The 13117-nt window shown below is 44.9% G+C and overlaps 1 protein-coding gene across 1 annotated transcript in view; it reads left to right on the forward strand.

The window, feature by feature from the left end:
• mrpl23 (mitochondrial ribosomal protein L23) overlaps positions 1–8354 on the forward strand; it is a 30789-nt gene extending 22435 nt beyond the window's left edge. The window contains exon 5 of the mRNA XM_079162524.1: positions 8018–8354. Coding sequence (XP_079018650.1) covers positions 8018–8182 — 165 coding nt within the window. The 3' untranslated portion in view covers positions 8183–8354. The remainder of the gene's footprint in view (positions 1–8017) is intronic.
• The last annotated feature ends 4763 nt before the right edge of the window (positions 8355–13117 follow it).

Below are 13117 nucleotides of genomic sequence, written 5' to 3' on the forward strand. Positions count from 1 at the left end.
GCATTTTTTTATGCAGTATCCATTCAATGTATTTACATCCAGTAATTACCTTTCTAGATAGTAGTTCTTATTGGTAGTGGCAGAGTCCGCCATTCCAGTGATTGATTCAGATTGCCTCTCTAAGCACGAGGAATTCACAGGAAAACAATGCATTCATGTTATCCAGTGTAATTGACCCATCGCCAATGATTAAATATCAAAAGCATGTGTGTACTTAAGTATACCTTCAGTAGCTAGCGTAGCATAAAGTGCTAATGCTAATTAATGAGTGCTAACGTACTCTGCTAACGTACTCTCCGTAATATTTTAGAAATGTATACCTCCTAACAACTTCTCCAGGTCCAGAGTTCATTCACAATCCACAAAACCAGCCTGAAAATGAAGAGAACCTGAATTGATTGAATGAGAATCTAAGGAGCAGAGCCGGATATTTGCTGGTCCCTGGTCAGAGCTGACCAAAGCTACGCTACGATCGGCCAGTCTGCGTATGAGGGCAAGACTTAGCAAAGGGTTGCTAATGTGTCGTTGCTAACAGACTAGTTTACTGTTTGCATCTTAACGTCGAAGCAAAGCTGTATTGAGTTGATGCCAATGCAAACGGAACATCTTACCACTGCTACTTAAAGCATTGAACTTGCAAAATACTGCTTTTTTATTGTGAAGCAGCCACAGAAAATGCAATTTGGTTATCAAAAATGCATCTACAAACAATATTTTTTTTAATTCTTTTTATGCATCAATGCTGACTCAAGAATCACACGGCAGGCAGTTTATTTCCCCATGTGCACATGAAGATTGTCCAAAATATTGTCTGTCTCCCTAATGTGGTCCAAAGGCCATTCATGGGAATGACATGGAGACACACTGAAACGAACACTGCTGCAAACCAAAGCTGACCAAGTTATTTGGCTGTTGCCGAGCTGTGGAGGAGATGTCATTGTAATTGGAGGGAGGACCGGGGTCATGACCCTGAACGAAGCCACGGCAGGATGCTATTGGTTAGTGGTCTACTCTCTCTGCCACTTATCTGTCTTTTACAGAGGGAGATGATTTGTCCTTTCTCTCAGCTGTTATTTTGCTAAATGCCTTTCAGGCTCTCGAGTGATCTCAACAGTTTGACTTCTTCACCAGACTTTTTAACAGATTTTTTTCATTGTATCCTCTTACGTCTTCCCATTTAATCATTGTCACCTCCCTGTCTTTCCTGAGGGAACAACTGAAATGGTTTGTACCAGGAGGTCTGGATGGAGGGACAATAGGGTAGAGTATCGTGTGTGTGTGTGTGTGTGTGTGTGTGTGTGTGTGTGTGTGTGTGTGTGTGTGTGTGTGTGTGTGTGTGTGTGTGTGTGTGTGTGTGTGTGTGTGTGTGTGTGTGTGTGTGTGTGTGTGTGTGTGTGTGTGTGTGTGTGTGTGTGTGTGTCAATGAGATAAAGTGAGAGTGAATGTGTGGCCCACCCAGGGGCCTGGCAGAGGGAGCTGTTTACAGTCATCAGACTAGTCATCATCTCTTCTCTTCTGCCCTCTTCCATCGTCTTTCCTGCCTCTCCCAGTTTGCTCAGACTATTTATTTCTCAGTGATTGCAGATAGAAAAGCAACCAGAGATTATGCAATATTAGGCGAAGAAACTGTAAAAGGTAGAGATCAACAATATGAGCACAGGATTCTCTGTAGGTGTGGGTATCTAACCTAAGATCAATAGTTGGACTGTGTTGGAGTGGACTGATATGTTTCTGTCTTTTAGCCTTTCAGGGAGTTAATACTGTGTGTTTGTTAGTATACACACGACACAAGAGTTTGAGCTTTCACACATCCCCAAACATACCACATTTCTGGGAAAAGCTCTGTTGGTTTGTTCATCTCATCAGTATAATTCAAAGCAAACCTGGTAGGTCCACTTCCAAGTCAACTGAGGTACAGTTTGTTAGAACAGAGAAGATGATGTGAACCAACAGCCCCAAAAACATTCTCATGAACATATTGTCCATTGTTTCCTATGATTTTATGGGTACAAGGAGACGGATGTTGATATCGGATAGCCAGCAGTTACTCATGCTTGGAAAGGCTAGCATAACAAAGTGAACCAAGGGCAAACCACAGCCTGTACTGATCACTGTAGTCAGCTATTTCCTTCTTATCTGGTATGAAGACCAGAGATGCTAAATTATGTAAAAAAGTGCAGATAAGTTCCAAATGCGTAGTTAAACCTAAAGGAACTGGAATCAAAGTAGGTCCCCCCCCCCCCCCCCCCCCCTTACTCCTTGGCTGCCAAAATCCGTAATCTTGCAGGATGACAGGTTGCCAAAACTCTGTCCAATAAACAAGCTACTTGTGAGTCCATCTGACTTTCATTTACAAGCTCCGGTTCACTTGTAATTGGGCAGTGTGAACTCAAATGAACCGATAAGAAAAATGCTCAACCTTTTCATCTGTGGTTAAGATCAAAGAAAACACTCTCAAAGGTGTGATCACACCTTTTTAAAATCCGCCGTCTGGACTGCTCAGGCCCGTTAGGAAAGAGTGTAGTAAATGCTCCACCCTCTGGTGGATTTGAGGCGCATAACCACCTCCAACTGGTCAAGTGGAGCTGGTTACTGGCCAACAGTAGGAAAATGGTGGCTCTTTTAATGAGCAACTCACAGCTTCTGGTGGATGAGTTGCTGAAAAAGAGCATGATGCGTGCTGCAGTCAACATTTCCCTAGTTAAATAGGGTTTGTTCACACTCACACACACTCAGCAGGGGGTTGCCCTCAGCGCTAATCCTGGTAACCTCATCGTGTGGTCTGTCCCTCTGTAGTCTGCAAGGTTTGCCTACCGTGTTGCGGTCATAATAGATTCTACCACAATGTGAACACCTCTCGGTCTCTTTTTCACCACCACACACACACACACACACACTCTCTCACTCAAGATGTCTCTGAGCTTCGCCACGGTTTACCCCACCGCACTGCCACCGCAGCTGCCATGAGCCACAGCCTCATGAGATTTCTCACCGCGTCGTCGACACCTCTCCGTTTCAGTGTGCGTTCCAGATTTGGCCGTGCCCTCGCGGCCCCACCAACATCTGGTTGATTTTTATTGACCTCTTTGTGAATGGCACTGTCCTCCGATGCCTTCCGGATTGTCCATCATCAATAAAAGGGGGATATGTAGTTTGTCTGACAGTCTCTTAGGGGCCCGTGTGAGTGTCTCAGTTTCGTATTTTCAGGACACTTGAAGCCTTTTCAGTCTCTGCGACCACATTAAGAGCTCCTGGATCAAGTGTGGTCATCCAAGAAGTCGGAGCACTTGGCCCCCACCCCTCAGTCCCATCTTATTACGCTCCACAATAACTCTAGGTGCTCAAGGTTTCGAGAGAGCACAAAATAAAAGGCTTGTGAAAGAGTGGTTAGAATGTATTTTTTTCTGATGGATACATTTTTAGGTTGAATAGATTGTCTGGAAAGAAGTCACCATTTGACCTCAAGAGTAGGTTTACGTCTGTATAACAGTCTCTTAAGTAACAAAATGTTGCTTCAAACTTTTTCCATTCCAGAGGACATCAAATCTGATACCATGGAAGCTGTCCTGTGGATTGAGGTTATTGAAATATTAGGTCCAAACCTACTACAATGGGGTTGAGTAATCATCTTTGAAAGCCTCCCTTTTTGTTTTGTTTTTTTATGTTCAGATTTGTAGCATAGTTCTTACTCTGTGCTTACTGTGCAGCCCATTCAGAGGCATTTAAATGCTAATGTTTATCTCATCTGTCACATGGCGATGTCTGGTCCCGGTCCAGTCCCGTCCAGTCATGTCCCGTATATATTAACTCTCGGAGCAGCAGGTTGAATCAGCCTTTTGTGTCCTCAGCTGCCGAATGCAATAACGATCTATTCAGCTCCAGGTCGGAAAAGCACGTGAACCGGCACCTTCCCGTTGTCATCAAAGACCTTTTAACACATCAAGCCAGAACAACTATGGTCTTTCATATTTCATACTTAAATCCAAGCTGATGAATAACAAAAGAGTCACCCCCTTCACATTTCCCTTGTATTGATTTCACATGCATTCCAAGGTTACCGGACACATTCGTCCATTCTTTCAACATTCTTCTGTTTTTTTTTCTTCTTCTTTTATGAAAAGAAGTCCCCCACGGCTGTTTTTGACTCACAACTGTATGCTTAGTTTGTTACAGATCAGAAGCACAGGTCATTCAGATAGAATACAGTTGTTCTTTGTGAGTCTCTTTCCACCTCTCGCCCGGTCTTCTCTCTTTTCACTCTGCTCTTTACCCCCTTCCCTCTGGGGCTGCAAACAGGATAACTTAGTGCTTGTGTATGACTCCACATGAACATACACAAAAGCAGGGTTAATTTAGGGACATTGCGCTGAATTTCGTTTGCGCCGTAGAGGCTTCCCTCAACTATAAGTGAACAAATGCATACCAATTAAGACGCAAACCACTTTCTGAATGTAGCTGCTGTAAAAACAACACGGGGACACCAATTGTTGCCCCCGATTTGACAGATGTCCCCAATCAACTGGTTCAAAGTCCGACAGCGGTCCCCAAATGACACAGCCCAGACCGACACCCTAAATACACACTTCCTGGAGCAGAGCAAGACATTGAATTAGAGCTTAATAAGGAAACATAGACATATACACACAGATGGGGAAAGTGAGACGGGTTGGTCGTGAGTCAACGACAACATTTGCCTTCCCCTCTTAACCCCCCCAGTGTTTCTCCTCCTTTTCCTATTGAGAGGGAAACTGTGGGTGTAATGGGTTGTTCATGTGCGTAAGAGAAGTATGTTTACATCACGAGCAGTGTGGGGCCTCGTCTCAATATTCCTGGATAGCAGCTTGATTCAATTGGGAGCATGGTGAAGACGATGGCCTTACTGTTTTTCTCCACTTTTGTCCTTTTTGGCCAAAGCCCTCGGTCTTCTCCATAAATCACTCAATATGCACTCATACACACACCCCCCTCTGTACACACACACACACACACACACACACACACACACACACACACACACACACACACACACACACACACACACACACACACACACACACACACACACACACACACACAGAGGCAGACACACACACACACACACAGAGGCAGACACACACACAGGAAAGAGCGTTTTGGCTCGGAGACCGAGGGGTCATTGGCTTTGCCTCTGCTTTGGTGCGATGTATATATTTCAAACAAAAATAAGAATGCACTCTGCCAGCACTTTCTCTCACTGCGGAAATGTGTCCAGCAGACGCTTGACACACACACACACACACACACCACACACAGGGTGCGGCCTGCTGCCAACAATAAGACTTGTTTAACGAGTCTCGGCGCTTTGTTGATTTCAATCTTCAATCTCTTTGTTGTTTTTGTGAATCGCCGCTCACTGAGGCCGATATCAATCTTCGCCATGTGTATACACGAGGTGTCCAGCGCTACGCCGTATAACTGGCAACTGTCATGCGACAACGTTTGGTTGAAATTGGGTGAAGTCATGTTGGCTCACTGGTTCGTTGTTCCCCCCCCCGTTGCCAGGTCCGCTGTTTATAGTGCTTCGGTAGATCCTTTCCTCCATCACCCCCACTTTCCTCCTCCTCTCCAGTCACGTCCCTCGCATCGCCAACCCCGATCTTTTTCCCCTGCTGCCACCTTCTCCCCGCTCCTCGTACTCCTGCGGCAAACGTCCCTTGGCCTGGTGCAGTGTTTGTGTTCTGGATTATGTGTTCCTCGATGACAGTGTGTGCGAGTGCAGAGAGACACAAAGGGCCTTGGCAGGGGCGGTCGGTTTCCAGGTACATCGCTGGTGTTTGGCAGCCCTCTGGCCTGTGCCTCCTCACTGGGTCTGCACTCTTGTTTCTCTTCTTGCATTACTGCGCTCACTGGAAAAACCTCCTGTAGTTTGCAATACAGGCGTTACCGCAAGACAGGAACACAAGAACAGTGTTTTTTCTTTTGATTGAAGGGTGTGCGTGTTTGGCTTCAGCTGCTCCTCTAAGCTGGTATCAGAGAGTTTAGACTGAAATGGCCAGGTTTTAGAGAGTAACATGAATTCAGGTCTGTGTAAAGTATCGTACCAAAATAGTAATTTTTCGTAAAATGTCTGCAGTCTTTGCAGGCTAAGACCCAGCCAGTCTCTCCCTCCAGGGTGTATTGTTTTTCACTGAAAACCTCTAATTAGGATTAGTAAGTAACTAGGAAATACAGTGGAAGATGGACTGCAGCCTCTCAACAAATGCAAAGAAAATAGACTGTTAATTCGGGCTCATTGTTTTTGCCTTTTATAAAACAAAAAAGCTAATAAACCTTTTTATTTAAATTTTTTTTTATTGTCTTAAATGGACAGGGACTATTCAAAATCTAGAGGGACGTTGGTCTTAAAAATACCCTTAGGTAGTTTAACTGTTTATTTATTATTATGCTCATTTGCATTCCTCTTCACTTCCTGTTATCTGAAGCATATTATGTTATTCGTTTCACATGAAGCGTCTGCTATTATTATACAGTGTTCTGTGGCTGCAGCAAACTACACTAGTTGGATGCATGGAGACATAAAAGAGTTTAAAAGTGAGCGAGTTTAAAACCAGTCTGCTGCTTCTAAAAATCTGAGAAGAAACTCTGGGAAACTATGACCTTAACCTAAACCAAATTTGGTGCAGGCTCCATTCGGTGCTTATCAGTCTTGTTTGAAGTATGGAGCATCTCATAACTTGTATGTGTGCGTTATAAAGCTCTAACCAGCGTATATCCAGTCACCAAGCATCCATTCCCTTATTTATCTTGTCTGTTATTTAGCTTTATAAGGATGTTATAATGTTCTTACCTGGTCGTAACATAACAAAACACATGCAAATATGCACTTGAACACACACACATTTATACATACACAAGTACAAAAAGGATCCCTAAGACTCCTGCTGTAGGTTGTGTCAGTCGAGCATGTTTTGGAGTAGACGAGGCTCCATTCTGTATCTTTGGCTGAGGGAGCTTCATGTTGTCCCCTCCTTTGGGAATTAAACCCTGCTATGTGGTAATTATATGCATGTTTTTCTTGGTATTTTGGGGGTTGGAGACAGACAAAGTAACATTCACATCAGAGCCAGACCATTCCTTAACGCCTACACGCTGACCCTAAACAAAATATTTCACATATTTAAACAGAATAGTTGATTGACAATTGTGTTCATGGAAGCAATTCATTTTATGAGGGTAGGCCCTTTTCAATGAATTCAGAAGTTTATGAGTCACATTATGACATTTGACTATTTGTCACTATGAAGTGGAAGCTGCTGTTTAGTGTAAACTACCACATTAGTAATCATTAATAACTTGTATTAGCAGTTTGCTGAAAATCCAAACAGTGATAAAATTGACACGTCAGTGCAGTTTCATCATCAAAAGTTGAGTCATTTAAGGACAGCAATGATTTGCCTCCAGTTGAGACTGATAACAGTGAATTCTTGTTACCAGGTGTCCATGGGAGAGGCTGAGAGGGATAGGCTATGGGTATGTGTGCATGCCTGCACCCACTGACCTGTTCGTGGGTGTGCAGGCATGCGTGTGTGTGTGTGTGTGTGTGTGTGTGTACTGTACTGTACTCTACGGCGGCCTGACACAGACTCCGGTTAGGCCAGTGATGCATTAGCCATGGCCAGAGATGGGTTGGTATGGAATAAATAATGGATACCATCCTTTCCCCTTGAATAAATCAAGACCAGAGAAATGGAGAGAGATGAGAGATTAAATGTGGGGGAGAGTTGGAGAAATTGAATGCCAGAGAGAAAGTCAGCGTATAACTGGAAATAGGGATATCAAGGGAGGAACAGTGTCCTGAATTCCAAATCTGTATCTGTTTCTCTTCTGCAACGAAAAGGAAACTGTTTAAGGAAAATTCAGTTTGACACGTTTTGAAATGATTTAAAATAGAAAATAAACAACAAATTCCTCTCATTATTAGATAGGAAAATGGTGGTTCCTTTGCTCATTTTTCTCTTTTTCTGCCTTTGCCTCCCAGTCCCAGGAACAGACGTTCACCTTCCCGGACATCTTCCCAGAAAAGGAGCAGGCGGCCTCAGAGGGCTCCATGGAGGAGCTGCAGGAGAAGTTCATGGAGAACGAGAAGCAGAGGCAGAAACTCGACCCCAGGAGAGGAGGGGTCACGGAGTGGTTCGGCCTGTGAGACAGCCCCCTGACCGTGAACTCTGTGCTCATATGGTGTGGCGTGGGTGTTTCATTGGGAGCGACGTGTATTCATTTTCGCCACTATTGTGATGTCACTTCTATTTCTGTAAGAAAGAGTCACAAGTGTCTAGTAAAGAAGAATGAGCATGTGTGTGGGAGACTTGTGTGTTTGGGAGGAGGAGGAGGAGGAGGAGGAGGAGGAGGAGGAGGAGGAGGAGGAGGAGGAGGAGGAGGAGGAGGAGGAGGAGGAGGAGGAGGAGGAGGAGGAGGAGGAGGAGGAGGAGGAGGAGGAGGAGGAGGAGGAGGAGGAGGAGGAGGAGGAGGAGGAGGAGGAGGAGGAGGAGGAGGAGGAGGAGGAGGAGGAGGAGGGGGGCGGCGGCGGCCCCATCGTTCACGAAACCAGCCCATCGGACAGAATCACCATCACCTCAGATGACCTCCTCTTCTTCCTCCTCTCACCCTTCCTGTTCCACCTCCTTCTCCTTTTACCCCTCGTCTTTGACAACAGTACCTCTGCACCTTTTCTTTCTTTGTCTCGTCTTCCCTTGGGATTGTCCTTTCCTCCTCGTGTGTCTCCTCTGCTTGTGGCATCCCTAGTAGCCCTGACTCAGCCAGTTGGATCAGACTACCTGGACAACCCACATCCTTTCCTCTTTTATGAGTTTGCCTTGGATTAATTGACCACTTTAGGTAAACAACAATTGAGTTGTTGTTTCAGCAAAGCAACGACATGGAATTTGCCGGAGTGTTTTATTATTTTGTGGTAGCACCTCTTGCCATAAATCTTGAGAGATTGTACCCAGTGTTTGTGTGTGTTTGCCTAGCATGCAGGACTTGCCAGTGAATCTGTCTAATTGTAAGTGCTGTTGGAATAAGAGCTAATAAATGGTCACTTGTCCAAAAGGGCTCCGCTTACTTTTTTCTTGTGTTCGCCTCGCCTCATCTCCCACGGCTGCTGCGCTCAACAACTGGCACTTCGAGACGCTTTTTGCCACACAAGCTGGCCTTCGCGTGTGCCAACGTGGTCTGGTAGCTGTTTTGACAAAGTAATGATCTGTGTTTGAATCGGGCCACTGGAGGACTGAGCTCTCTTACAGTAATCTGGCCCATAAAGGGGAGGGACCTCTCCTGGGCACGCTCAGACCCTCCATTATGCTGAAAGGCCAAGGTTACAGTAAGTGTCCCCCAGCCGTGACCACTAATGCTGGCTGGCTAATACAAAGGTCCAGTCCCTGACCTCACCCAGCCAACTCAGCTATCACTAAGGAGAATGTCAATATTGATCCTGTTGGCCCATTGTCTGCTGCCTGGAACCACTCACCCCCTGCGTCGCTATAAAGCAATCTGATTCAGAACTGAACAAGCCTCCTGTTACACAGCCACTCCATTTCTTTTCTGTCTCACTCACTTTCTCGCTTTTCTTCTTTCTCTCTCTCTTTCTGTTGCTCAGTCCGGACCTCCAGAGAAACAGCTGCTTAACCAACAGAGAGTAAGACCAAATTCCTGTTCTCACTCTCCCCCGGCCTGAACAGGCCCCACATTAAAAGTTGAGAAATCAAGTTCTGGTGTTTGCCAAACAATAATCTGTCCCTGTTCTCCTCCTGCTCCTTGTCACAGGGATACTCTGTGTCTTCTAAAGTTGGATGCACACTCTTGTGCATATACTGGTAGACTGGCATTGATTAGGTTATTGTTTGATGTTTTGGACATTTTGGATTGTCCTGGAGCGTAGACAGACACTGAGACACGCTTTGTTATTGAGCTCATCTGTTGCTCATGCAGATAAATGTCTTCGTCATTTTTGCTCTTTATGAAGAACAAACGGGGACAACTGATAAAACATTTCTTGAAGGAACAACAAATGAAGTCAGACATCCAATGTAACACGATGCTCTCTTGACTGACACATTTCTGGGTGATTCAAGTTTATTATGGAAGTGAATCATTTATATTCCACAGAAAATAATTTAATGAGTTAGATTTCTACTCATAATGATCATTTTGCTGACAAGATAATCCAGCATATTATTCTAATCATTGACAATGTTACATTGGTTACATGAGGATAGACTTTCCTTTTTAAGTGATAACATCTGTGGAGGACCTGCCAACATTGCGTAGTGTTTGGATGTGAATAAAACAGATGATTTCTTTCCAGGATAGAACACTGCTTTACCTCAAAATGCACCATTTACATTAAAAACGTCTGAGGTGGAGTGAATGCCAAATCGCAGTCCTTAAGATTTGGACACGAGCAATTTAAATGTTAAGGATATGGTTTCTAGTTATTCCTGAAGAGGGACCAGAAGTTGGCTGGACCTTGCTACAGGGAGAGCCAGCTGACCCCCATCTCACTGCACACATCAGCAGGATGCTCCTTAATTACAAGGTGAGGTAGTCTGATGGGATAAGTGTCTCCCCCTTTAAGTGAACTCTGGAGAATAAAGTCACTTTGGAGGCAGATCATGGATCATCCTGGCTGCAGAAAATGAAGAAAGACTTCTACTTGAGGACAGTCAGGTGACTCCTCATGTAGCAGCCCTTTGATTTTGAGATATTTTACAAAAAGGATGTGAGAATTGTTTAGCAGACACTGCAGGACTCCACAGAGGTAAAAAACAACACAGAGATATTTAAACTATTTAATCACATTTGAATTGATTAGCTACTCTGACTTTGAAATCCTACGCGATCCAGAAATAGCCAAACCAGACCCAGGTTGTTCCTTTTTTTGGAGATGAGAGGGATTGTAACTCTTCTTAAGAGGAAATTACATTTTTGTTATATTTTTCTGGCATTTTTGACAGAGCGGTGACGGGATATGTGAAAAGATAGAGGCTTTTAAGCACTCCTGAATAGAAATGCATACTAAATGTACAGTGATGTGTGTTGCATAACCATATTAAACTATCAAGAAATAGATCAATGTCAGCGACATGTTGCATTTGCTACAGTTTATGTAAGCAGGTGTTCGGAGCTCCTGTAAGAGCAGATCAGACCGGTCCTTGCTGGCAGAGACCGCTCATCGCTGTCTCCCGCAGAGGGCTCAGTCAGGGTTTCTACATTTTTCCTCATGTAAGTCTATTCTAGTTTTCTTCAGTAGAGCCAAACCTATCTGCTCTGAAAATATCTTGCACCAAATCCACCGCCGTAAAAAATAATGACTACTTCAAAGGAAGGTTGTGTGTGTTTGTGTGTGTGTGTGTGTGTGTGCCTGAGCTATTCACTCCTCCTCTCTATGTTCTTCCCATACCTCTCCCTTATCGTCAAACCCAATAAAAAGCTGCAAGCACAATATGTCCGCCGCCCCCCCCCTTGTCCGGCCTTGTCCGGCCTTGTCCATGCGGCTAGCAGCCTTCTCCCTGTTTGTTAACAGAGTGTTCTCCCTGCTTGTCAGATGATGCTGCATGGCTGGAGAGTGAAGGAACGGGAGGATAGAGAGGTATGCAGCGAAAGCAGCGAGCCCCACATATCCTATTCCAGCTGAACTCAGGATGACTGTAGGTAGCTCCAGATTTATAGGGATCCGTGTGTGCTGAACATGATGCATCGTATATTGTAATGCAGTACACGTCGAGTAAGTGCAGAGAAGGGGGGGGGGGGGTCGAACATGTGCGTGCGAGATGAAGGAAGCCCAGGAAGGATGGAGAGGGAGAGCAGATGGAGGTGAGGAAGAAAGTGAAGAGGGTGAAGTGAGAGTGAAAAAGAGATGACATCACTGAGAAAATGCTGAGCTGGATTCAAGGGATGAAAGAGGTCTACTCCCACAGTGCGCCATCTCTCTCTCTCTCCCTCTTTTCTTCTCTCTCTCATGAGATGTACAGTGCAGGCCGTGTTCCCATCCTTACACGGTTAGTTAATGGAAGGGGGGTTGAATATTTTAAACAGCCCTTCACTCTCCTCTTTTTTCCCTCCATATTCCTCTCTCCCTCAAGTGCACACATGACCCTGTTTCTGCTACTGCAGTCCACACTTGGAATCTGCATGACATCATGCTGTATTTTTGGGATTAGTGGGATGAGTGGCACTATAGTGAATGTCCATCCTCCCTCTCTATAGCCTCCCTATGGGGGCACATCTCCTCCTTGCTGGCGGTAGTAACTGCTCACTTGCAAGGCAGCTATTCACCTACAGATGCTTCTCTGCATCCTGTAGCTGTTAAGCAATTTAAATCAAGTATCTTATGGGAACACTGCCCACCTTATGGCTGTGCTTGACTGTATGCTGGAAAGAAAGAAAGGGAGAGCTTCACATAGATTGTAGTCGGCTTCAACTAATAACAAAAGGTTTAAATTAAAGGCTTTCTCACATGGATTCACACAATTCATCGTCAACTGTAAAATCACACACACACACACTCATAAGGTTACTCAATTACTACCCCGACCCGCCTTTTTGTGCAGTCGCACACACTCCCACACACTCCCACTTGTGTTCACTAAGACAACCGGGGTTGCCTGCTGAGGATTCTGACGGCCTCTCTTGGACTAGTGCCATACACATTCCTCCTTCCCCAGGTTGCCATTGGTTCATCTGAGCTCAGCCAGTGCACTCTGTCACCCCATAAGTGTGTGTATATATGTGCATGTGTGTGTCTGTTTCAGTGTGAGTCCATGTACTGCATGCACCTTTACATAAAAAAAAGGTTAGCATCCTCAGTTTTTCCAGGAATATACTACAAACGCACACAGAGACACACATGTACACGTGATGTTCGTGTTCATGCCTCATTGTGAACACTCGCACACACGGTAAGTGTACCCTGATGTGGCCCCTCAGTGTGTGCGTACACGCGGTCATACTGTACTCACATCTATACGCCTGTTGGCTCAGCGCCAGGAGCAACAACTGAAGGGGGACGCTGTAGGAAACATGTGGACCGGCTGTTTATTGTTGCTTAAATTACAGAGAATCCGAACGCTTCACTATCAAA

The sequence above is a fragment of the Pholis gunnellus genome (genome assembly GCF_910591455.1).
Source record: "Pholis gunnellus genome assembly, chromosome: 7".
Taxonomy (NCBI): domain Eukaryota; kingdom Metazoa; phylum Chordata; class Actinopteri; order Perciformes; family Pholidae; genus Pholis; species Pholis gunnellus.